The 24,796-nt window shown below is 56.0% G+C and overlaps 1 protein-coding gene and 1 long non-coding RNA gene across 6 annotated transcripts; both read left to right on the top strand.

Annotated features, from left to right (window-relative positions):
* Positions 1-17,967, top strand: PARK7 (Parkinsonism associated deglycase). 4 transcript variants are annotated; one of them, XM_084873342.1, is made up of 8 exons: positions 1-158; positions 1,421-1,755; positions 4,100-4,211; positions 5,836-5,937; positions 7,692-7,751; positions 8,745-8,814; positions 13,017-13,103; positions 17,658-17,967. In XM_084873342.1, exons 3-8 carry the CDS (start codon positions 4,122-4,124, stop codon positions 17,816-17,818), a joined length of 570 nt encoding a protein of 189 aa, XP_084729468.1. In that variant the 5' UTR covers positions 1-158; positions 1,421-1,755; positions 4,100-4,121; the 3' UTR covers positions 17,819-17,967. The 4 variants fall into 4 exon arrangements, with proteins under 4 accessions (XP_084729468.1, XP_084729466.1, XP_084729467.1 ...); XM_084873340.1 differs by lacking the exons at positions 1-158; positions 1,421-1,755 and adding an exon at positions 2,752-2,945; XM_084873341.1 differs by lacking the exons at positions 1-158; positions 1,421-1,755 and adding an exon at positions 2,752-3,174.
* A 1,018-nt stretch (positions 17,968-18,985) lies between these two features.
* On the top strand, positions 18,986-23,280 carry LOC311618388. Of its 2 annotated transcripts, XR_014794315.1 has the most exons (3): positions 18,986-19,645; positions 20,567-21,065; positions 21,104-23,280. It is a non-coding gene; the product is annotated as an uncharacterized lncRNA (long non-coding RNA). The 2 variants fall into 2 exon arrangements; XR_014794316.1 differs by having other exon boundaries at positions 20,567-23,280.
* The last annotated feature ends 1,516 nt before the right edge of the window (positions 23,281-24,796 follow it).

The following is a 24,796-nucleotide window of genomic DNA, read 5'->3' as shown; positions in this document are numbered from 1 at the left end:
ACTTCCGGCGCCCGGCGGCCGTGGGAGCTGTGATCGGCGGCCCACGCTCGGGGGGCGGTCGGCATTTCACACGCGGTGGGCGCAGGGGCGAGGCCGCCCCCCGGCCCCTCGCGGGCCTCGGCGTCAGAATTTCCCCCGGCGCCAGCGCTGCCTCAAAGGTCAGGCTCGCCCACTCTTCTCGGGCGTCGGCGGCCTAACCTTTCGGGGGCTCCGGTGGGGAAATTCGCCGTTTTTGCCGGACCTCTTTACAAAAAACACCTTTATTCAATGGCCCACATGGCCTCTTTCTGCCCAGAAACTTCAGTTTCACCCCGCACTCCCTTAATGAATAGAAAAAGGTGAAAATGGGAGCGTCCCACGGCACCTAAAACTTCCCAGTTGCCGTCTGGTTGAAGGAATTTGGGAAGTAAAGATGAAAATAGGACTAAGAAACGGGTTGACATTAATCCATAGCCATAGTCAGAGAGGAAGGCACATCTTACAGGCTGGAGTTAGAAGGATACTAAGCAAGCACTTATTGAGCACCTGCTATGCCCCAGGGTCTGACCAAGACGGCAAGGTGCCTGCATGGAGCCCACAGGGTGCAGAGACACAGGTGAAAGGCAAAAAGACAAGAAAGCGCTGAAGTCAGTGCTGCTGATGAAACAGGATGCATTCAGAGGGAATGAGTGTATTACTCAGTAAGACGAGGTGCAAGAGGTAAGGGTCCCAGGAGAAGAATAACCTGGCAGCAGTTTATTTATTGTGATTAGGCCGACTGTCTAAAAGGCCATGGGTGACGCGCTGATGCTGGGGCGGCAAAAACTTTCCCTCTGCCTCCTTAGGGTCTCTGCTGGGCCTGTGAATTGAATTTACACCAAAAGATAAGAGAAAAGCACACACATTTATTCAACACACGTTTTACAGTGACCTGAGAGCCTCCATGAGGACATGGCCCAAAGAAGAGGCAACAACTTAAATGCTTACATACTGGGTTAAACAGAGAGAGAGAGTGTGGAGAAGTAACTACAATAAAATGGGGAGACTAAAGGAGGAAAGTTATTTTAACAAGGTCCCTTTGCACAAATTCTGCTGGACTCAACTCCCTCTTGGGGGGTAAAAATGTCTCTTTTCCTCCTGGCAGAGGAAGGGCTGTTCTTTTATATATATTTGATTTTTTACAGAGAGGAAGAGAGAGGAATAGAGAGAAACATTGATGAGAGAGAAATATTGATCAGTTGCCTCTTGCACACCCCCTTACTGGGGATGTGCCCGCAACCAAGGTACATGCCCTTGACCCAAATTGAACCTGGGACCTTTCAGTCCACAGGCAGATGCTCTATCCACTGAGCCAAACCGGTTTCGGCGAGAGGGCTGTTCTCTCATGAGAGTTTTCACCTTCTGCGTTCACCTTTTTCTTTCTGCACCTGCTGTTTTCTAGATGTCTTTAACTCAACATGATCGACATGGAGGCTGCATGTCTGCAGGTGATGCTCCCCAAAGGCCTTCGCTGACAGCCACACTGTTTCTCTCCCTGGGGATGTGAGTGCCACAGGGCAGACAGTATTTCTTCACATTTCTGGAAAGCTGAAGTGCTGCAAGGAACTGATGTGTCTTCTAGGTTGTGCTTCCTGCGATGCATCCACACGTGCTGAATGGAAGTGTCCACTTGTTGAATGAAAAAATGTGGTTGGATGGGACAGAGTTGTTGTACTTGGAAATAAGAGACTTGACTAGGAAGTGTCTCCATTGCCAGTCCCAGAGCAATGGTTTTTGGTAAGTGGCTTAATTCTTTGACTTTGTAAACGTGTGATAGGAAATGGGTTTGCACTACAGCGCTAAGAGCGTGTCATGAGTGTCACTGGCTTACTAAGTAATACTGGGAGTCTGTGGTGGGCAGTGTGAGCTTTGGTATCAGAATATCTGAATTTGACTAAAATTCTGCAGAACAGCCCTAGCTGGTTTGGCTCAGGGGAGAGAGCGTGGGCCTGTGGACTGAAAGGTCCCAGGTTCTATTCCCTGTCAAGGGCACATGCCTGGGTTGTGGGCTTGATATCCAGTATGGGGCATGCAGGAGGCAGCCAATCAATGATCCTCTCTAATCATGGATGTTTCTCGCTCACCCTCTCCCTTTGAAATCAATAAAAATATATTTAAAAAAGTAAAACACTGCAGAACATCAGGACCTTACACAATCATTTCACGCCTCTGGACCTCAACCTCTTCATCTGTGAAATGAAAATTATGTTAATACCTGCCAAGACGCCAACATATAGTGTTTAAAACCAGAAACTGGGAAGTAACAGTATTCGCATATTGTCTTATAATACCGAGGTAATGACCAGGTGAAATAATTTGAAGGGTTGGAACTATTTGCCTCTGAACAACAGGGCTGCGGGGTGGGGAGGACTGGGTGCGAAGGCTGCCGTTTTCCATTCGAAGCCTTTCATGCTGCACCAGCGAGCTCCTGCCGTGTGCAAGGGACAATGCCATCCAGTTAAACCTGCTTACAGCAGACCCCGCTCGGCGACGGGAACGCACGGCGGGGCTGCGGCACTAGCGCGGTCACAGCCAGCGGGGGCTGTGGGCGGACCGGACCGGCCACTCGGGGGCGGGATTTTGTGCGGTCACGTGAGTCCCCGGGATTCTCGCGGTGACGGAGGTTCCAATGGGAACCCTATTAGGACGCAGACAGGCAGCCCATTCCCAACGGCTCTTTAAGGTGAGAGCGGCCGGCCGGATGTGACGTAACGCGACGCGCGAGCCTTGCGTCTGCGCAGTGAGGGGAGCTAGGAGGCCCGGCGGCGTGCGTCTGCGCAGTGCGGAGCTGAGGGCGCTGATAGGGCGGCGTGCGTGCGTGCGTGCGTGCGTGCGTGCGTCCGTCCGTTAGTCCGGTTCCGGTTCACTCCCGGTGCAGAAGCGCTGCGGACGGGAAGCGGAGTGGTGATTGTGGGCGGAGAGGCGAGGTTCGGGTCGGGGCCTGGGAGCTCGGCGCTGGCGCAGGCCGTGGTGCTGCGGGCGGCGAGAGGGCGCCCGGCCCCCGGCTGGACCGTCCGCGCCGCCGGGGCGGGGCCTCGGGAGGAAGCGCCCCCAGACGGGTCCCCGATTTCGCCGCCTGAGCACCGCGCGGCCTTCTAGTGTGAATAGATGGGCTTTCCGCTGCCAGCGCGTAGCAACGCCAAAACTTCCGAAAGGGTGTGCACAGCATCCACCGGTTTGGTGGAAATTGTAGTAAAATACAGTCTGTTTTGCACGGACAGCAAGCTTTCCAGGAGGAGGAGGGGCCAAAACCTGTGCAGACCCCGGGGTGGCCGCTGTCAATGGAAGAACTGTCTAGTCGGGTTGATTTTGGGGAGGGGATTCCCACCTTTCGCCCTCGTTAAAAAAAGCCTGTGCTCACATTTTAAACTGCTACCCCACCCCACCCCCGCCCCGAATTTTTAGTACAGTTATTGGAATTTAAAAAAAAAATCCCCTCCAAAAATTTTATAGGCCGGTTGCTAAAGACTGTGAATGTAGTGTTTTGCCCATACAAAGCTTTCGTCATTTCTATGTAAGAGAAACGTGCTGCAAAAAGAAAACTGCGTTGTGTGAAATGCAAGACCCATGCCCTTGTGTTTCAGAAAGCTTCATCTGCAATATGTTATTAGAAATTGGGTTTTTTAAATTTCAAAGAAATTCAGTACGAACATGGGTGAGCAACCATACTGTGTTTTCATCTTAGAAAACACGGCAATGGAAATCCTGTGTAAACCAATAGTAACCAAAAATGCTGCTTTCATAGTCAGTGGTGTTTGTCTATCACAGGGGTCGGCAACCTGCCGCTCTTTGGCCCCTTGAGTTTTTAGCAAAGGCCCGCTCTGGAGGACCCTAATTAAGTTAATAACAATGTACCTACCTGTATAAGTTAAAAATTTGGCTCTCAAAAGACATTTCAATCGTTGTACTGTTGATATTTGGCTCTGTGGAGTAATGAGTTTGCCGACCACTGGTCTATCAGAACTGTTTCCCTGGGAGGCACTTGGTTACTCTGCTTAAAGATAATCCAAAACTTTTAAATTGTGGCTATTCCAGGGTCGCAGTAAGAGTTTTTAAAGTGCCTTTTATGTTTTAAATCCAGTCGTTAAGAACACAGCGAGAAAATGGCTTCAAAGAGAGCTCTGGTCATCCTGGCGAAGGGAGCGGAGGAGATTGAGACGGTGGTCCCCGTAGATATCATGAGACGCGCTGGAGTAAGTCCCTCCCCCTTTTAGAAACCTGCTTTGACTTTTTTTTTTTAATATATTTTATTGATTTTTTACAGAAAGGAGGAGAGAGGGATAGAGAGCTAGAAACGTCGATGAGAGAGAAACATCGACCAGCTGCCTCTTGCACACCCCCTACCAGCGATGTGCCCGCAACCAATGTACATGCCCTTGACCGGAATTGAACCTGGGACCTTTCAGTCTGCAGGACGAAGCTCTATCCACTGAGCCAAACCGGTTTCAGCTGCTTTGACTTTTAAAAGTCGTTTTGGAATAAAACAGTATTCAACTTGGTGAAATATTTCAGACAGAACAGGCTGCATGATAATTACCCGTTTAACCAGTATCTGCGCTTAATGCTTGTTAGCAGTTTGCCCTGTTTCTGTCTGAGCGTTTCTTGAAGAACAAATGCTTTAAACAAGAGAGAGAACATTGCAAAGGGCTCTGTGAACGTCCCCGTGCGGTTCCCCTTCCCACCCAGAGAGCAAGCAGCGTGAGACTAGTTCTCATCGTGCTTCTCTGTGCCATTCACCTACATAAGGCGTCTAGGCCCGTGGTCGGCAAACTGCGGCTCTCAAGCCACACGCGGCTCTTTGGCCCCTTGAGTGTGGCTCTTCCACAAAATACCACGGCCTGGGCCAGTCTATTTTGAAGAAATGGCGTTAGAAGAAGTTTAAGTTTTAAAAATTCAGCTCTCCAAAGAAATTCAATCCTTTTGCTGTTGATGTTTGGCTCTGTTGACTGATGAGTCTGCCGATCACTGCTCTAGGCCCATTGGGAATGCGTAAATAGCATTTATTCAGTGCTAGGTATCATTCTGAGCGCTTCTAGAAACTTGTTTGAATCTTACAACCACCCTGTGTGTAATTGCCATCCTTATTGTACAGTTGAAGAAACTGAGGCAAGAGACACTAAACAAAGTGCCCCCACTGGAGAGTCCGTGAGTGGGAGAGCTGGGAACCCCACATTCCTCCGGTTCTCCGTAGTGACGGCACGTGTGGTCCAGGGAGTTCATTCAAAATGGCTGCCTGGTGTTCCTCGGTGGCTATGCCGCCGTCTGTCTGTAAACTCCCTCTGGAGGGTTGTCTCACGCATTGCAATACTCTCACGTTCTCATACAGGCGGGCGCGAGGGTTCCCAGGCTCGGCCTGAAGGTGAGCGGGGTGGGTGAAGGACCCCCCCCAGTGGGTGTTACTAGATTTTGTTAATGACTCCAAGGATCCACCAGCCGCGTAGGAACCTCCCCATTGTCCCCGACTCAGCTCTTGGTGTCGTCAACTTGGTAAATCTGTGCCAGAGAAAGCAGCATTTCCTCGCTCTAATGGCAGCAGCGACTGCACGGTGGGTTAGTGATGGGAGGACCATAGACTTTACCTCCCAAACCAGAACACCTGTGGGAGAAAGGCCACACCAGACGGGGCGCTGGGGAGTGTATAATCACCGTCCCAGGCACACGGGGACAGACCTCGTTGGTGAATGCATTTCGCCGATTTATTAGCGTAACGCCGGCGTGGCTTTGTTGCCTTATTTCCTGTCACTTACTCTAAAACCCAGAACAGATGTGCAGGCGTGACTCTGTTAAATACCAAGATGACCTCTTTCTTTCTCTCAGATCAAGGTCACCGTTGCAGGTTTGGCGGGAAAGGACCCCGTGCAGTGCAGCCGAGACGTCGTCATCTGTCCCGATGCCAGCCTGGAAGATGCCAGGAAACAGGTTGGTTCTCTGCTGAACCCTCCTCCCTGGCTGCTGCACCCGGTCCGCGGAGGTCTGTGAGTCCGCCTGAGGCTGCTGCTCGCACAGACCTGCTTTAGGGAAGTGACTTTGCTTAAATATCTTCCCCCGATCCGCCCGCAGGGGAGGGCTCTGCCTTCTCCACCTCGCAGCTGGCAGTCCGGTCCCTCCTGGGCTCAGTCAGAGGCCGGGTGGGCCGGTGGAGTGAGGGGACACTTGCAGGCAGCAGTGTCCTGGCTTCCACGGCAGCCCTGCCTCCTGTTACCGCTTTGTCACTTGGTGGATCAGCCGCCGTGTCCCCATTCATCTCCGAGCCTCTATTCAGAAGCCGCGCTCTCCTGTGCGCTGAGACAGAGGAGTTGTGTGGTTCCTGTTGCGTCAACGGCTCCTCCCTGGTCAGTGGGTGGATTGAGGAGAGGAGTTCCCCTCCCTGGTGTCGCTTTTCCAGGGTCCTTAGAATTGTGGTTCGAACTCTGAGGGGTGACCAGCGCTGTGGGCCCCTGGCAGAGCTGAGATCTCTCTCCTCGGGAGGTGCCCGCACATGGGCACAGATGCTTTCATGGCGGCAGGCTTGCCCGGCCCCTTTTGCCAGCCAGTGGGCTCTGCCCTCTTGAGCGGAGGTCTGGCCGGAGAGGAGGCAGAGCCAGCTCTCTGAGGAGCCTGGAGTCTGCGTCCCAGGTCTTGAGCGTCCTCGGCTGCGTGGACCGCAGTTCCTATCTTCTGGAAGTTGGGGTATTGCGGTGGTGGATCGTGGGGTGTTGGAATATTGGTATTTACATGTCAATGGTTGAAACTTCCCAAGAGGCACGTAACAAGCGAGAGTCGAAGTAAAGGTTCCTTCTCTTCTTCAGCCCGTTGGGTTTCAGATCGGCTGTTTTCTTTGTGTCCATGCGTGGGCCCGTTCAGATCGAAGAGTAAAGGAGAATCTATGCTTCACATATTTTCTTTTTAGTGTTTAATTTTGCTTTGTTTTAAAACACCAGGGGGATGTTTATAGTATCTGAAAGTAATTCTAACTAACAGATGTTGCTCTAAATATAGGCTACATTTTCATTTTGTAATTTGCTTAATGACTACATTTTTAAAACTTTTTAACATCTGAAAGCCTTATAAGTGTCATTTCAGCAAATTGGAAGTCATTAGATTTCTAGGGTTTTTTGGTTACTGGGACACTAAAACATTACATCGTATTTCTCCCTCAAGTTTCATTTCTCATAAGGTTAAAAATATTTTTCTTTGCCTTAAGATTTCTTTGCCAAACTTAAAATTTGTTTTTCTTTTGACTCTCCTTCATTACTGTGTACATTCTTGTCGAAAAAGAACTCTTACAGTGTAGACACACAGAAAGTTAAAATGTCGAATGTCTCATTCTCTCCTTCCCCTCCATCCCACTGCTCCCCATTAGCTGTTGGAGTATCTCCTTTGTCAGTGAGTGAGTGTGTACTATACACGTGTATGGGTGTGTATATCATACATGTACATCTGCATGCGCACACACATGCAGTTTTTACAAGAAGGAGGTCATGCTACATCTTCTGCAACATGGATGTCCTCTCATGCACAGACTTTCTGCATGTTTTGCTGGTTACAGCATTTCATCATAGAGATACACCTTAATTTATTTCACTTTTCAGTGAACAGTTTTTTGCTGTGACCCATATTTAAAATAAGGAAGTTTTACTGACTGTCGTGTTCATGCACATTTCACATGGAATGTTATTTTTAAACTGTCACAGGGGCCTTACGATGTTGTGGTTCTGCCGGGAGGAAACCTGGGCGCCCAGAATCTGTCTGAGGTAAGCACAGAGTCTGTGTGAGGTAAGCACCACATACAGACAGGGTGTCAGCGTGGGCCTGTGTGCTGTGGATTTGCTGCTATTAAAGTATTTCAGGAAAGGGGTGGGAATAGAATAGGAACAGGTGAAGTGAACAATCCGTCTTCATTTAAAAAAGCCGTTTCTGATGACACATGCTACAGAGGCAGTCAGCTGGTGGACAGTGGCTTATGAACACAGTCCGGATGTTAGAGCCCGTTTCCCCTCTGAGCAGCAGAAGAAAAAATGTGTGTTCCATTCAGGTTACACATGGAGGGATAAGAGCTTAGCTGTCTCCTCGCCAATGGGGAGCCGGGGAGGGGCCGCAGGGGCTGGGCTGCAGCAGGTGAGGAGTCCCTGCAGGGAGGGGGAGGCGTGGCCAGGCTCGGGAGGCAGGCGGAACCAGCCCCGGGGCTGTGGGCCTGTCCTCACTTCGCAGCTGAAGACGCCCCATGCCGCAGTCCCTGTGTCCACTTCTGTTCTCCGAGTACGAGGCTGGACACTGACAGGGAGAGGGGGACACTGTGCCCAGGGAAAGCGGTTTTCCTCGTCTCCACTTCAAACAGCTTTTTAAAATAAATATATTTTTATTGATTTCAGAGAAGAAGGGAGAGGGGGAGAAGCTGAAACATTAGAGTATCATTGACCGCGTGCCTCCTGCACGCCCCCTGCTGGGGATGAGCCTGCGGCTCAGGCATGCACCCTGGCCGGGAATTGAGCCCCGCCTGCCGGGCAGCTTCAAACATCTTTAAGGAAAGGATGCCTTTCTCTTATATCATAACAAGTGCCTTGACTGGGCTTAGGGAGGAATGTAGAAACATGAGTTTGATAACTTTTATATTAATATCTAGAAGTACTGTTTAAAAGTGGTTAGGTTTCAGATCTTGTGGAGTAAGCTAAGCTCAGGTTCTGTGAAGTTGCTGGCCAGCTGCTGGCCGGAGGCTCACTGAGGACTCGGTGTGTTTGTCCGCACAGTCTGCCGCTGTGAAGGAGGTCCTGAAGGAGCAGCATGGCCGCCAGGGCCTCATCGCCGCCATCTGTGCAGGTACATGCGGACCGGACCCTCCGCCATGGGCGGCGGCTTCTCCCCCGGAGCCGCCTGACCGGGGTCTCACCTCACGGGCCTGTCCGCGGACTTCCTCCCCTTCGCAGAGCGCGGAGGCTTCTGGAGCGGCTCTTGGCTTGGGTGCATGAAGGGGGTCATTCAGAAATGAGAACAGTTCTGCCTCCCCGTGCTTTGGCTGCCCTCTGATACACATCATGTTTTCTGTTTGGTTGACCTCGGAGGAAAGCCAGGCCCCCAGGAGTTCAGTAAACAGCTTGTTACAGCAATCTCCGCGCCAGGAGGGACTCTGCCAGCACCGTCAGCACCAATCGCTGCCAGAAACGCAGCCCTGCCCTGCCCTGCGCCTGCCCGTGGCTCCCAGGCCTCGGCGCTCCTGCCTGGCCCTCGGTGCTGGTGCTGGTGCTGGATCCACTGCCAGCGAGTTTAGAGGAAGGTCATTGTGCTTCATAGATGCCCCCTCTCCCCCCGCTTAGAAACTTATAAATGTTTTTATTTCAGTACCGTTTTTTTAAGAGGGAGAGAGATGGAGAGAGAAAAGCATGGATGAGAGGGAAACATTGCTCGGCTGCCTCCTGCCCCCCCCTGGGGACAGAGCCCGTCCTGACCGGGAATCGAACCGGGACCTCCACAGTGTAATTTGTCATCGGGGCCTCCTTGTCATAGGCCTTTATTAAATGCTTGTCAAGCCTGAAGTGAATGCATGTCTGGTGGAATGGATTGAATGGTGAAGTGATCTTTTCCTCAGTATGGTGGCGTTTTTACAATAGTTGTAGGCCAGGGATTCTCGGGACTGGGTATGAGAGCCGTGGTGGCCAGCGTCATCTCAAAGGGGCTGGAAGGTCAGCAGATACGATGGAGACATAGTTTGCCTTTTTCCTTCTGGCTCTCGCAGGAGGGATAACAGAGTGCCAATGTTTTTATTCGGGCAGGGTGTGTGTGCTCGAGCATGGTGTTGTAAGGTTTCCAGCTTTAATTTCTAGCTGGGCAGTTATTAACTACGAGAGAGAATCCACATGAAAGCTAGTGGGTTCCTAGGACCTAACTGTTTGAGAACCGCTGTGAGAGACGGGAGCGGTGGGGACCGCCCTGCAGGCGCTGTCCTGGGGTCCTGCTCAGACCAGCTTCTGGGCCTGCCCCCGGGCACAGGGGCTTCTCTGCTGGGGACTGTCAGGCAGCCCCTGCAGCAGCGCCCTCTATGGGGAGGGGAGGAAGGCGCAGGGCCGCTTGGCTGTAAGGACTTGGTCCAGGTGCCCCAGCCTCCATCTTGGTGCTCTCCAGCAGGAGGAAAGGAGACCTTGGGGCTGTTCCCTGCAGACTCTGCGGACCGTAAACCACATGTCAGCTCGTCCTGTCAGGGGTAGCAGGTTATCAGCCGCATCTGGTGGCTGTTTTCACTCAGGCCTGAGTGCTTAGCCCTGAGCGTCACCTACACCGACACGAGAAAGTGACAGCTCTGACCGAGTGCTTGTGCCGGTCAGGACCCTGCCCCACTCCCCTGGGTGCTGCGAACAGGGAAGTGTGACGGGAAATGAGGTGATTCTTAGTGTTGCAGTTACAAACGGGGAACAGAAAGAATAGGAACTTGGTCCTAAATACGGAGCGAGTGAGACAGAGTGGAAGGGGACTATTGTGGAAATAAGAGCCTCACTCAGGGTGGGGGAAGGAGCCAGCAGTGGTCCATGCCCGAGTCCAGGTACAATCTCAGGGAGCCCTGGAGGGGCTGGGGTGGCTGAGGTGTTCTTCCTGTAAGTCACCACACGGTGGCGCTGCAGGCTTCCTATCTGCTGTCTAGGGATTCTGTCTACCGCTCACCCTGCCTCCTGCTAGAGCTGGTCTCTGCAGAATTTGAAGTAACAATAGTAGTTAAATACCTCTGTCCTCAGTTTCCAGTCGGATCTGGAAGCTCCAGACAGCAGTAATGATGAGCTCACCATAGTGAGTAAGGCATCAGCAGGGTTCTACCTTCAACCGTGACGTTACTGGAGGTAGCACGTGTGTCGTGAGAGGAGCAGCCTGAATTTCCCGTCCGCCCCCTCCTCACTGCTCAGGCACCTGGGGGATTGCTGAAAACATGCGGTCATGTCGGTGATGACTCCTTGTTTTCTGAAAATCTTAGAAAATAAGAACGAAGGGTCATTCATGACTTCATCAGAATAAAAAAGTGAGTGATCATTATGCAATTTTTATGGACTTTTAAAACTTGCTGCCATATGTAGCTGTCTCATGCTGAGGATAAAAGTAAGGTGGAGAGAGACATCGATTATATTTGAGGATTTTGATTGAAGAGAGGTTAAGTCAGGACTGGGTCTGAAACTGACACCTGGCGTTGGCAGAAAGCTTACGTAATTCCGTGTTGTTTGTTTGATCTTCTCTGTAGCCGCTACGGTCTGAGGAGCCTGTTGGTTGGTTATGTAACTGCTTTCTACTCGGGTTCCTGTTGCAAAAGAGTAGTGCTCGGGCTGCTGAGACGCAGTGTGTGGCTGCCCTGGGGACGGGCCACGTGCCCACCACTCGGGTGTCGGGTGCGATTTTGAAGCCTGCTGTTCTCGGTTCGACGTAAGGGCTTAGACGTGTGTGTGTGTGTGTGTGTGTGTCTTAGAGGAAAAAAGGAGACTAACTTTAAAAAGTCTTTAAGATCATATAACAATGGTTTAAAACCTTCTTGGTTTTAGTCCTTATTTGAGGAACCTGTTACAAAATCTTCTTGGGATTGTCCATATCAGTGATGTTGACCATATCAGTGAATACATGTTGATAAATTTCATTTTAAGAAGAAAGATACAGAGGATCGCAAATCATTTGTGTGTGGTTCTTCTCTTCAGTAGCTTTAGAGCTTCATCTCTCAGACGTGCACACATTTCACGGGAAACTCCTCCAGGGCGGACGGTGTTCCGCTCATTTTAATGCCCTCCTAGTGCACCTGGTCCATTTGGCTGGATGGATGGATGGATGGATGGATGGCTGGCTGGATGGATGGCTGGCTGGCTGGATGGATGGCTGGCTAGCTGGATGGATGGCTGGCTGGCTGGCTGGCTGGATGGCTGGCTGGCTGGCTGGATGGATGGATGGATGGATGGGTGGATGGGTGGATGGGTGGCTGGATGGATGGCTGGATGGATGGATGGATGGCTAGCTGGCTGGCTGGATGGATGGATGGCTAGCTGGATGGATGGATGGATGGATGGATGGGTGGCTGGATGGGTGGCTGGATGGGTGGCTGGATGAATGGATGAGTGGATGAGTGGATGAGTGCAGGTTTTTTAGATTCAAGCGGGAAAATAAAAGTGCTCTCTAAAATAGCAGTGAGGCCCAGGAGTTCGTTGGGATTGCTATGGAACTAAAATTTTCATTTGTCAAGAGGAAGGATGGGCTTTTTCAGACAACAAGGGTCTCCCCATCTTGTACCTCTGACATGCATACTGCCTGTTCCTTGAGGCGGGGCCACAGTCTGTTGACCTGTGTGCTCCAACCTTAGGTGTCAAGGTGAATCTTTTTGATGAAGTGGTTTTTGATGTTTTTGATTTTGTGCACTTGCCAGAAGTGCTCGGGAGATGGTTTATTATAAACACCAGAGGCCCGGTGCACAAAATCCATGTACAGGCCTGGCCAGCGATCAGGGCCGATCTGTGGGGTGATCAGCAGGGTGATTGGGGTCCCTGCTGGCACCAGCCTGGCCCACCAACCAGCGGGGTGATAGGGGGGCGGGGGCAGCAGCGCTGGCCTGCTCATCAACCGGCCCTGTCTGTCTCTCCCTGCCCCCTGCTTGCTGGTGGGCCCTGCCCCCTGCCACTGCCCGCTCACTGGCTGGCCTCACCGCCAGTCGCCTCCCTCTGTGGGGCTACCAGCAGGGCATTCAGGAGGGTCCCCGCTGGCACCTGTCTTGGCTGGTCTGGGGCCTGTGGGCTAGGGGAAGCTCCTGCGTTGAGCATCTGCCCCCTGGTGGTCAGTGCATGTCATAGCTACTGGTCATTCTGCTGTTCAGTAGATTTGCATATTAGGCTTTTATTATATAGAAAGATACTTTGTCTATTGTACTAACAAGTGTATAACTTCAGAATCATAAGTATATTTTAGGTAAGAGCCTCCTGGTTTTGAAGAATATTTTTGCTCCTGCAATTTTTAAGACATGGTTTTTTTTTTTCCAATAACTACACTTAAATCTTTATTAATCCTCTTTTTAGGTCCTACGGCTCTGTTGGCTCATGAAATAGGTTTTGGAAGCAAAGTCACAACACACCCACTGGCTAAAGACAAAATGATGAATGGGAGTAAGTACATGCTTATATTCTAAGTTACAAACAGACTTCTCAAAAAGCTGCCCTTGAGCATCGTTTCCCACGGGTGTGATCCGTCTGGAGAGGCTCCTGGGGGTGAGGAGTGCTGTGCCCTCGCTTTCTCTGCCAGTGTCCTCACCAGAGAGAGGCTGGCCGGGCAGAGGACTGGGCGGAGGCCGTGCGGGGCCAGGCGGGGCGGCTCCCGCCGTCCCCGGTGGAGGTGCTGGTGACAGGCCAGGTCAGCTAGTGTTTCTACCAAACACGTTGCCAGTGGCTGAGGTAAACCTTAACTCGACAGCAGTTGCAGAAAGTGCCCTTTGCCCAGGGTCCGGGGTCCAGTGCACGTTGCTCTCCCGTCAGAGGCGGGGTGGTGGCTGCTGCCCAGTGACCCGTTTCTTTTACGGCATCAGCTGGACGTTTCCCCGTGGTAGCTGATGTTCACAAGGCGAGAAAGCACACAGGCAGGAGGGTGACGTAAATGCTGTCCTCCTCTACCTGTTCAGAGTTCTGTGTGTGCCTCTAGAACGTTCTCTACCTCTGCTCATTGTCCTTTGTAGTTTAATGTTTTTACTCCAATGAGAGCTGCTTTGTCTTGTCCTGCAGCTTGCTTTTTAAAACTAACGTCGTCTTACATATTTCTTTGTTATTTGTCACAAATGTCTTTAATCCTCTGGGAGGCTTGTTATTTGGAGGCTGTAGAAGGAGCGTGCCATTGCCTGTCCTCAGGAGGGACCTGCTCCAGAGACACCTCCACCCCATGCAGAGCACAAGGGGCAGCACTGGGGCAGCTCAGTGTAACGGGCCCTGAGTGTCCACCCACACCCTGAGCAGCGCGGCCTCGCGAGGGCTGCCTCCTGTGCACGCAGCAGCAGTGGGAGTGTCTTCTCCTCTGCTGTCTGCCTGGCGTGCACGTGACAGAGGCCGAGACCCTGAACTTCACAGAGAGAGAACAGTCACACCTGTGTGGGTCATGGCAGAGAAACAGACATTTCCAGGACAAACAAAATGAGGATCACCTGGTATTCAACCAGCGTGGAAAGTGAGTTTAAAATTCCAGCCAGCCGAAAATCAGCGAATAAACCGACAGACAAAATAGTATCAAAAGCGAATCTGAAGTTGACAGCAACTAACCCAGTGTCTCCCTCTGTCCTGCTCTGGGCTTACATTTTGAACTAAAACATAAAGGACAACAGCTGACATATCTAACAGCAAAGGAAGCATTTCTCATTATATTGCTGTTTTTTAAAATAAATAGGCTTATTTTTTTAAAATTCTGTTTTTCAAGGTTAGGACTAGGGTTAGGATTAGGGCTAGGGTTAGGGTTAGGGTTAGGGTTAGGATTAGGGTTCTAAATAGGCCTGTTTTTGAGAGCAGTTTTAGGGTCACAGAAAGATCAAACTGAAAGAGCTCCTGTGGACCTGCTGCCCCCACACGCAGTCCCTCACCACCAGCCTCCTGCCTGCACCAGGTGGGACCCGGTCACAGTCCATGAACTGACACCCACACACTGTCGTCACTGGGAGTTTAGTTGACTGCGGTAATGAGGTTTGGAGGGCAAGAGACGAGCCAAATCGGGCTTCCTGTGGTCGTTAGGATTTATCAGGAAGCAGGTGTGCACACAACACGTGCCTGAAGGTGTGTCTGTTGTGTCTGCTGCTGTGATGCCACCAGAGTGTGAAGGGGGAAGGGGAGGGGCAGGTAAATGAGATGGGAGCACAGGTGTCCACGCGGTCTGATCACATGTATTATCTGGACGGAGCCTCTCGTCCCAGTGCCCACCCCTGGCTCTGAGGGGCCAGGCCGGCGAGCCCAGTGTGAGAACGGCGTGTGAGGTCGCCCTGACGCGGTCTGAGGGGGAGCTGGGTTACTCCCTGGGGTCCTGGGCGAGGCCCTCCTACAGGGGACCACCGGGAACTTACTAGGTCAGGGCAAGGTGTCTTATTCACATGAGCAGGCCCACCACGGGCAGAGCCGCCCCTGTGCTCACTGTGTAAAGTGCTGTGGATTTCCTCCGTTCTCACTGTCCGCTGCTCGAGAACGTCCGAACGCCGGTCACAGTGGCGAGGAGCCGGGCCTCGGCCAGGCGACCCCTCGCTGCGGCTGCGCAGGCTCTGACTCTCAGAGCCTCCGAGTCCTCCTCTCGCCGTCTGAGGGTCACATGGCACCTGCCGTGGGTGCTGAGGGTTCAGCGAGTTACCGGGTTTCACACGCTGGGAGCGCTGCCCGGCCTGGCCGCATGGAGGAGGGCGGGTGGGCAGCCCTCCCTCCACTCTGGTGATAGTGCCCCCTCTGTGCTGGCGATCAGCTTCACTGGGTCCCTCAGTAGACATGACCCCGGCCCCTGGAGCACAGGGGTCGGGACTTTTCCTTGAAGGTCATTCTGGAAATGTTTAAGGCTTTCGGCGATGGGGTGCCCGAGGCGCCGGGTTCATGCCTCCCAGGTGCTTTTTCTCCGAAGAGACTTCTGTCTTCAGGGCGTTTGCTTGGAGCAAAGGAAACGAAGCCGAAGCCGGTTGAGGCCAGATGGGCTGTGAGTGTGGGTTTGACAAGTTCCAGGCCTCGCCCTGGGCGTCCCCTGCTAGTGAGTGGGCGTGCGCTGTTCTCCCCCTCGACGCCACGAGGGGGCGGTAGTGGATAAGGGCGGACCATTGGCTCTTCCTGGTAGAAATTCTGAGAAGCTCCATGGAACATCTTGAAACTTCTTTAACCAGTTAAGGGTGTTTGTTACACGTACTCTTAAAGAGATTGTTAAGTGAGCAACTAGCCATTGAGGGTCGTGCCTCCCGCTGCCCAGTCTCGGCCGCTCACCCCATGGTTAGCATGGGGAATGCTCTGGCCTGCGACGCGAGCTCTCGCACCAGAGGTCTCTGAGGCTGCGCGGTGCCACAGGGTGGTTTTTGATGAGCTGTGTCCCGTTACCTCAGTAGGTCTCTGGATTAAAAAAAAAAAAAAAATATATATATATATATATATATATATATATATATATATATATATATATTATTGATTTCAGAGAAGAAGGGAACGGGAGAGGAAGATAGAAACATCAGTGATGAGAGAGAATCATTGTTTGGCTGCCTTCTGCACGCCTCCCAATGGGGATGGAGCCCACAACCCGGGCCTGTGCCCTGACTGGAAATGGAACTGTGACCTCCTGGCCCGTAGGTCCACCCTCACCACTGAGCCGGGCCGGTTGGGCTATTTTTTTAATCTTCCCCTAAGGAAATGTTTTTATTAATTTTTAAAGAGAGCAACACCGATGGTTGCCTCTTGTATATGCCCCGGCTCGGGATCAAACTTGCAGCCTGGTATGTGCCCTGACTGGGAGTCGAACCTGTAACCTTTCGGTGTACAGACGACGCGCCAGCCACCGGAGGCCTGTCCTGGGAGATGAAGAGACGCCGTTAGTGTGGTGTGAGCCACATTGAGGGACAGGAGCCGCGGTGCGGCTTCCAAAGCCATCGTGACGCCAGCTGCGTGCTTCTGCGTAGGGGTCGTTACCAGCTTTTCCTGAGCGTCCTCAGGCTCCGGGCGAGGGCGTGGGGGGGTGGGGAAGGAGGGGGGGGGGTCAGAGGGTGTGTGCTGCGGGCCGGAGCTCAGGGAGGACCTGCAGCATGGCCTCCCTCCCTGTCACCGCGTCTGCGTCGCTGTGGGCACCGCCTCCCCTCAGTCCTGGCACAGACGCTGGCGGCATCCTGGATGCCTCTCTGTCTAGGCCTTCCCTGAGGTCTGACATTGCACCTCAGCAAACCTCAGACTCCATCTCCCCTGTTGCCCCCTCCCCTCCTGGGTGGCAGACGCTCTGCTGCTCGGTTCCTTCCCGTGCCGTCTGCGGGCCAGGCCGGCGGCCGCGCACCGCCATGGGCTCTTCTTCCCTGGGCACCGGGGGACGTTGGCGAGGGCGGAGGCGCTGGAGGGGAGAGCGGGCGGGCTGTGGTTTGCCTGTGGGACGGTCCCTGTGCGGTGCTGAGCGGGCGCAGTGGACGGAGCGTCCTGGAGCCGGGGCCGTGGGGCCAGCAGTGTGGTGGGCCCGCCTGTGGGAGAGGCAGTGCCCGGAGCTGACTCTGTTCAAGCTGAGTCCCTGCGGGCAGGGCGCCGTGGGCCGCGGCTGAGGGAGGGAGGAGGGCACGGGCCTCTGTGCTGACGCTGAGGCCGTGAGTGAAGAGAATGGGCGAGGGAGCAGGAAAGACCCGGTGAGCTCAGAACAGGGCCTCCACGTGCGAGGGAGGGGCCAGGGAGGGGCAGGGCGGGCGGTTCTGATGACCACCGTGCGGAGGAATCCCCCGTGTCTGCGTCCTGCTCAGGTGGAGGCGAAGCACACGCCTGTGACTGTGTTTGCAGGAGGAACAGGGGTCTCCCTCCACAGCCCCTGCCCCTCCCTCCCAGCACGGCCCCCGCCTGGCACAGGGGCGGGGCCAGGCGTGAGGGCGCCTGTCCGGGGTCCGGGCTGTGCTGAGGAGCGGTGATGGCGGGACAGGGATGGAGGCACTGAGCGATGCCCACTGTGCGTGTGGCCTGCAGGACGTAACCCTGTCCTCTCCCGCCCAGACCACTACAGCTACTCGGAGAGCCGCGTGGAGAAGGACGGCCTGATCCTCACCAGCCGCGGCCCGGGCACCAGCTTCGAGTTCGCGCTGGCCATCGTGGAGGCGCTGAGCGGCAAGGAGGTGGCCGAGCAGGTGAAGGCCCCGCTGGTGCTGAGAGACTAGCCGGGCCCTGCCCCCCTTCCTCCCGTGTTTGTGCTGCTGGTGGGGAAGCGGGGCTGCCCTGGGAAAGGGGCGCCAAGCTTCCTCAGATCCCCCCGCGCTGTCCCCACATTTCCGAACCTCGTTACAGAATAAACAGACGTGGCAAACCACCGGTTCCTTCTCTCTCCCATTTCTTTTGTGAAACTAAACTCATCCTCGGCTCTGAGCAGGCTGGCTGTGCTGGGTGAGGGGCAGTGGCTTTTAACGAGGTGTGCTTGGTCTTCGCCGCTGCTGGGTGAGTGATCGTGTGTCTGTGTGAGGGAGGCTGCTCTGGGGTCCCACCCGAGGCGGGGCTGGATGCCGCGGGTGAGGCTGGCCTGTCGGAGCTCCCCGGCCCCGGCGGGAAGGCCCTGGCTGAGCCAGGTGGGACGTAGTGCGGCCCCAGTGCCCGCAGGGTCAGGCGAGGTCCGTCCTCGGGCTTCCACGGGGGGACCCCGTGCTCCTGCCAGCGCGCTGGGCCAGTTCCCCATGGAGACGCCTCCCGAGGCCTCGCCCTGCCCGCCCCTGCCCCGCGGTGATGCCGCCTTCACGCCCGCCCTGTGGTCTCGGTCCTGTCCCAGCAGCTCCCACCCACCAGGGCGTGTGGACCCCGGCCTGTGGCTGGTGTTGGGCAGGGAGCAGCTGGGGTGTGTGGCCGGCAGCCGGGAGGGTGGGCTGAGCCTGGGCCCTCACCTGTGGCACCTGAGGATTGCTTGTTGGTGTGGGACAGCCTGCACACACACGCACAGACATGCACTCTCTCACGCATGCGCATGGAACCCCTCTCAGCACGTGTGCAGCCAGGACAAAAGGTGCAGATGAGATCACAGGCTGCCATGACTCGGGTGAACCGCACCTCCGTGGCGGCCGGGCTGTGGGGGCGGGAGGGCCGGGAGGGCGGCCGGGCTGCGGGGGCGGGAGGGCCGGGAGGGCGGCCGGGCCGGGGGGCGGCCGGGCTGTGGGGGCGGGAGGGCCGGGGGGCGGCCGGGCCGTGGGGGCGGGAGGGCCGGGGGGGCGGGAGGGCCGGGGGGGGCGGGAGGGCCGTGGGGGCGGGAGGGCCGGGGGGGCGGGAGGGCCGGGGGGGCGGCCGGGCCGGGAGGGTGGCCGGGCTGCGGGGGCGGCTGTGGCGGTGGGGCTGGGACCAGGCCTCTTCCATGCCGAGGAGCCCGGGCTGGTGGAGAGCTCTGAGTGGTGCAGCCTGTTTCTCCTCGGGTGACGACTCCCAGCTGTTCGCCTGGAACCGCCCGCTCCCACGGACGAGGGTAACACCTGGGAGGGCATGCCCAGGCCGATCAGCCTTCACTGACCAGCCCAGTGAGGCCGCTCCGCAGCCCCCAGCCTGGCGCGGCCTTCGCTGCCGGTGCTGCGGTGCCTGGCCGAGGGTGCGGGCAGAGACGGGCCGCGGGCGGCCACCTTGTCACATGAGAACGGCTCCAACACGGGCGTGGGGAGCTGACTGGGACTGGGCTGCTGACGGACCCAGCACCGCCCTGCTTTCCTGTGTCCGTGGCCTGTGCGTGACGGGCCCAGCTCGCAGGAGCGGAGCGGGCCAGGCCTCCGAAAGCCGCGGCTTAGGCCTCCGGACAGAACGGCCCCAGTCCCCTCCCGCCGTGGGCCCGGTCCTGCTCTCCCTCCTCTGCTCGCACGGCGTCGGAACCTGCGGAGCCCAGGTGGCCGGTATCGGACACGTGGGCCGGTGCCCCTCTCCTGATCGCCCGGAGCAACCACACGTGGGGCCAGGAGCCGGGCTGCGTCTTCACGGAGCGGGCAGCGCTGGCGGCTCGGCAACCCCTGGACCAGAGGCAGCAGGTGAGTCCTTAGGGGACACGTGCAGTTGCAGGGCCTGATGGGCGCTGAGGGCCAGCACTGCACAGCGGTGGGTGGTGGGTGGTGGGCTGTGGGCTGTGGGCTGTGGGCTGTGGGCCGTGACGGGTCTCGGGTTCATCCCGTCAGTAGCTCGCTCTGTGCCCGCTGTGCTGTGTGCCCGCCTCCGCCTGGGGGCTGTGAGCCCCCGAGAGTCACACCGTCTGACCTCCTAGAGCTGTGTCGTGGGGGAGGAGGGAAGGCGAAACTGGGAGCATCTGCCCCGAGAAGACACGTGCGGGGAGGAGGCGGGGGAGGCGGGGGAGGGAGCGTCTGCGCAGGGACCACGGGCGCCTGCAGAGCTGGTGGGAGGCGGCGGCATCCAGGATGCTCACGCTCGGTCCAGGCAGCGAGACGCAGGCAGGGGCCTGAGCGGGAGAGCCGGGCGTGCGGGGGCAGCCAGGGCCGGCGGAGCCCGGGGGCCCTGATCCTGCCTGACGCCGGCTCCCTCGTGGAGAAGGAGGCCCAGGTGGGTGGCTGCTGGCACCTGAGGGTGCCGGGGCCACGTGGGGGAGGTGGATAATCCCCGATTCCCAGCTTGAACTCCAGGTCAGATGGAGATGCCATGTCCTTGGGGCGGGGCGGCAGGAGAGGTGACTTGGAGGTCAGGAGGTGGATCTGAGACACCTGTGAAGTACACCTGTAATAAGGGAAGGAAAACGCCCTGGCTGGTATGGCTCAGTGGATAGAGCGTAGGCCCATGGACTGAAGGGTCCCGTGTTGGATTCCGGGCATGCACCTCGGTGGCAGGCTCGATCCCAGGCCCTGACTGGGGCCTGTGTGGGAAGCAACCCATCGATGTATCTCTCTCACATAGACTTCTCTCTCTCTCCTTTCCACACTCTAAAAATCAACGGCAAAATGCAGGTGTCAGAGGAACCCCTGGGAGCGAACATTGCAGCCCAAGCCGATCTCTGATGAGATCCTTATCCGTGAGCAGGTGACCGGCGCCTGCTGCTTAGCGCTCACGTGTGTGGGTTCTTGTAAGGACACGTCTGCACTGATTCAGCGTCCACGCAGTTTGGGGGGAGGTGGGGGGTAAGGTGGTGGGGTGCAGCTTCAAAAACAAAAACAAAGCAGGCTCCTGGCTGCAGTCCTCCAACCCGCCCACATGCTGAGGGCGGACAGGCCGAGCCAGGGCGCCTCCCACAGGCAGCCGGCGCCTCCGCGGCCTCCGGCCCGGCCCTGGGGGCTCGGCCCAGCACAGCGGCTTTCTCCGGCCTCGGACAGCGTCCTTTCCCTCACACGCGGCCGCCCGGCTCCCGGGGCTGTGAGGACACCGCCCAGCTGCCTGCTTTCTCTCCGCGGCAGATGGCGGTCCTGGTAACTTGGTGGCTGTTGATCATCACACACCGCAGCCGGTCCCGTCTCACCGGGCACCTCGCCGGCCCGGGGGACGCCCAGCGCCGGGCCAGGCTCTGCCGCACGAGCTGGGAGCAGGCCGGGAGCCGAGGCGAACTTTCCACAGAGGGAGGTCGGCCCGGAACGCTGATGGGCGATAGCGCTGTGGCAATGCCGCGCAGAGGAAGGACAGCCTGTCAGAGGGACTCCTGTCGCTGGAACGTGTGATTACCCTGCGGCCGGCCGGCCGTGACGCACGGCTCGGCGCCGCCCCCCGCGGGCGGGCGGGCGGGCCCCAGCGCCTTCCCCGTGGCGGGGCTGTGAGCTGGCCACGCGGCCCCGGCGGCCCAGACGTGTAATTAGAGGCTCCGGGCCCGGTGATGCGCAGACAAGTCTTATCGCGTCCGGGCGGCCGTGGGTGCACGTTCCCTCCGTGGCGCGGGCGAGCCGGCTCCGCGCCAGGCCGATCCCGGGAGCCGTCCAGGCTCCTGCCCAGCCAGGGGCCTGCGTGGAGGTCTCTCTCCGTGGAAAAGCACGTGGAGGGAGAACCTGGCTCCCGCGGGAGCACGGGGCCCGCGGGGACCTGGCACACTCACCACCGCTTCCTGCGCACAGCCCGGGCGGGGCCGGCGGAGACACCTCCGTCCTCCACCGCCTCCCCTCGGCCTTGCACAAGGAGGGCGTGTCCTGCTCCGGGGGCGGCCTGGGCGCCCCGCCCACCGCGGGGGACACGCAGCAGGCGGTGGTTAAGATGCTTGACGGGGATCCAAGTTATTTCCAAGGAATGAAGGTGGTGCCTGTGTCCCTGGGGCGCAGCCCTGGAGGCCGGCACACTCTCCCGTGGCCTGGCCCTCCCACCGGCCCTTCTACTCCGGGGTTGGGGGAGGGAGGGGGCAGAAGCTGCAGAAGTGTGTGGCCACACGGGTCGTTCTGGTGAACTTGCTGGGGCTGACACGCTTGGGTCTCTGGCAGTTTTCTGGATTCATAGATTGAGGGGTGAGGGCACTGGAGACCCCCCTCGCTGGCCCCGTGGCCAGAGCTGAGCTCTTCCTCGGCAGGTCAACCCCGGCCCCAGCCTTCCCCCACCCCAGACCCCATCTCCCTGCCAGGCGGTGTGGGCCTTGAGGAACAAAGGGTCCTGGCAGGGTGGCCGGGGTCCCGACAGGTGCATCCCGCCAAGCATGCTGGCCCGGCCCGGACATGGAGCTGAGCCTGTGGACACTCGCTCTGTGGGCGCTGCTCAGCGGCTCAGGCGGCAGTGTCTTCCAGTGCGAACTTCCAAGTGCAAGGAAAGCAGGAGATGTACACCCTCCCACAGCGTCAGACACCTGTGCTCCCGTAGTGAGGGGAGCACAGGCGAGGCTGCCGGTTGGGACCCATTTGAATCTTCTACAAACTCATTAGTCAACAGAGCCAAATATCAATCGTACGATTGAAATTTCTTTGGAGAGCCAAATTTTTTAAACTTAAACTTCTTCTAACGCCACTTCTTCAACATAGACTCGCCCAGGCCGTGGTATTTTGTGGAAGAGCCACAATCAAAGGGCCAAAGAGCTGCAAGTGGCTCAGGAGCCACGGTTTGCCGACCACGGTTCTACCCCGTTCTCCGCTCCTAACTTTCCCCAAGGAAGTCCCCAGAACTTCTCTCAAAAGCCGTGATTCTCGTGTGGGGAGGGAAAGGGCCAGAACCGTGGTCCGAGACCCAGCCCCTGCGCCACCTGGATACAGACATCCCCTCCTGCGGACGCAACACCTCAAGCTCCGGGCCCGGGTTAGAGAGCCAGGCGCCTCCTGGCTGGTCTACCAGGACGGGAGGGAGGCCTCAGGTGTGTGCGCCCCAAACCTAAAGGAAACGCTGATCACGCACCCTCAGGGCGAAGTGCTGGCTCACGAGAGCTGACGCACGTGGACCCTGCAGAAAGCCTTGGCTGTCTACGCGAGCCTCAGTTTACCTTCTCGGCACCATCACCGTAACGTAGTTACACGGCAACGTGTTTTTAAAGCTTTATTAGCTTTGCACAAAATGCCTAGCAGAATGCCAATATTAATTTGTAAATTAAAGAGTAGAGCCGAAGTCCGTTTTGATAGTCACTATTTCTATCTATATAGTGACAATGTCCACTTCCTGGTTTTGATAACGGACTGTAACTAGATACGATGTTAGCAGTGGGAGAATCGGGGGAATGGGTACAGGGGGACCTCTGTGTATTATTTGTGAAACTTCTTGGGAATCTGTAATTATTTGAAAATAAAAAGTAAAAAATCCCCACAAACACCTGTATATGCAATAACCATGTTAGGAGCTTATGTTTAAGAAAAAGACTTCATATACCCTAAAACTGTAAGTTACGTGGTGAAATAAAGAACTAAAATAAGACTAGCTCAGTACATGTTTTGACTCTTGAATCAGGAGGCAAATGGAGTAGCTCTGACAGAAGGAGTAGCTCTCACAGATGGAATAGCTCTCACAGATGGAGTAGCTCTCCTTTCTCCAGCTATGAAACCTTCTGGAAGGATCTATGGGCCTCTCTTCTGGATGAGGGCCCCTCAGAGTGAAGAAACAGCCTCTTGAACATAGTGAAGACGTAAACAGGATGTAACTTCTGTTAGCGTGAGAACCTTGGTGAAAATAAGAGGCAGTGCATTCCGATAATGGTGGCCTGGGCAGACTCACATTTACCTGATTTGGAGTTGACTTACAAGAGTCCCCTCGGGTCCGCAGGGCACTGTCTGGCTCCGCCTGGCCCAGCGCTGACGGGAAAGAAGCTCTCAGCGAAGGGAAGCCTTCCAGCAGGAGGTGAAGGCAGGACTGGAGCCTGTCTCCTGACCTGACTTTGTTTCCAGATAATACCTGCCTCCAGGCCTCAGCGCACAAGTGGCAGCGGACAGACAGTTCTCCTCACTAGGACTGTCTGCGCAGCAGCTGTGTGTGTCGGCCGAGGCTGAGCGATGTCGTGAGAATGCTTGAGGGCACTTGGCTCAGTGTGCGGGCTAAGGACTGAGCTGGCACACGGTGCTGTGGACAGGGTTCTGGTCACATGATGTTAGCATGGCTGCACACACCAGCACAGGCAGGAAATAACAGGAAAATGCGGGTTGTCTTAAAATCAAAGGCAACCCCAAAGGAAGAGGGAAACAGATGTGGAACTGATCTTAAGTTAAAAATTAGATTATAAACTGCTTGATCAGCATGGCTCAGTGGTTGAGCATTGACCTATGAACCAGGTGGTCATGGTTCGATTCTTGGTCAAGGGCACATGGCCGGGCTGCAGGCTCGATCCCGAGTGAGGTGGGCAGGAGGAAGCCAATTAATGATTCTCTCTCATCATTGATGTCTGTCCCCCTTCCTCTCTGAAATCAATAAAAATATATTTTAAAAAATCTATAAAAGCATAATATGCAAATCAACTGAATGGCCGTCTGGACAACCTTCCAGCTGAAACCAGGACTGCAGCTGCAGGACTGAGGCGGCCACAAGGGCCTACTCTTGCACGAATTTTGTGCATCGGGCCTCTAATTCCTATATAAAAGGCTAATATGCAAATCGACCAAAGGGCAGAACGACCAGTCTCTATGACATGCATTGACCACCAGGGGGCAGACACTCAATGTAGGAGCTGCCCCTGATGGTCAGTGTGTTCCCACAAGGGGGCACGCCACTCCACCAGAGCTGGCCGGGCTCACGGCTGGTGGAGGGAGCGTCTCCCGCCTCTGCAGCAGCACTAAGGATGTCTGACTGATGGCTCAGGGAGCAGT

The sequence above is a fragment of the Pipistrellus hanaki genome, assembly GCF_964339955.1.
Source record: "Pipistrellus hanaki genome assembly, chromosome: 2".
Lineage (NCBI taxonomy): Eukaryota > Metazoa > Chordata > Mammalia > Chiroptera > Vespertilionidae > Pipistrellus > Pipistrellus hanaki.
This window is presented reverse-complemented; position numbering and strand designations above follow the sequence as displayed.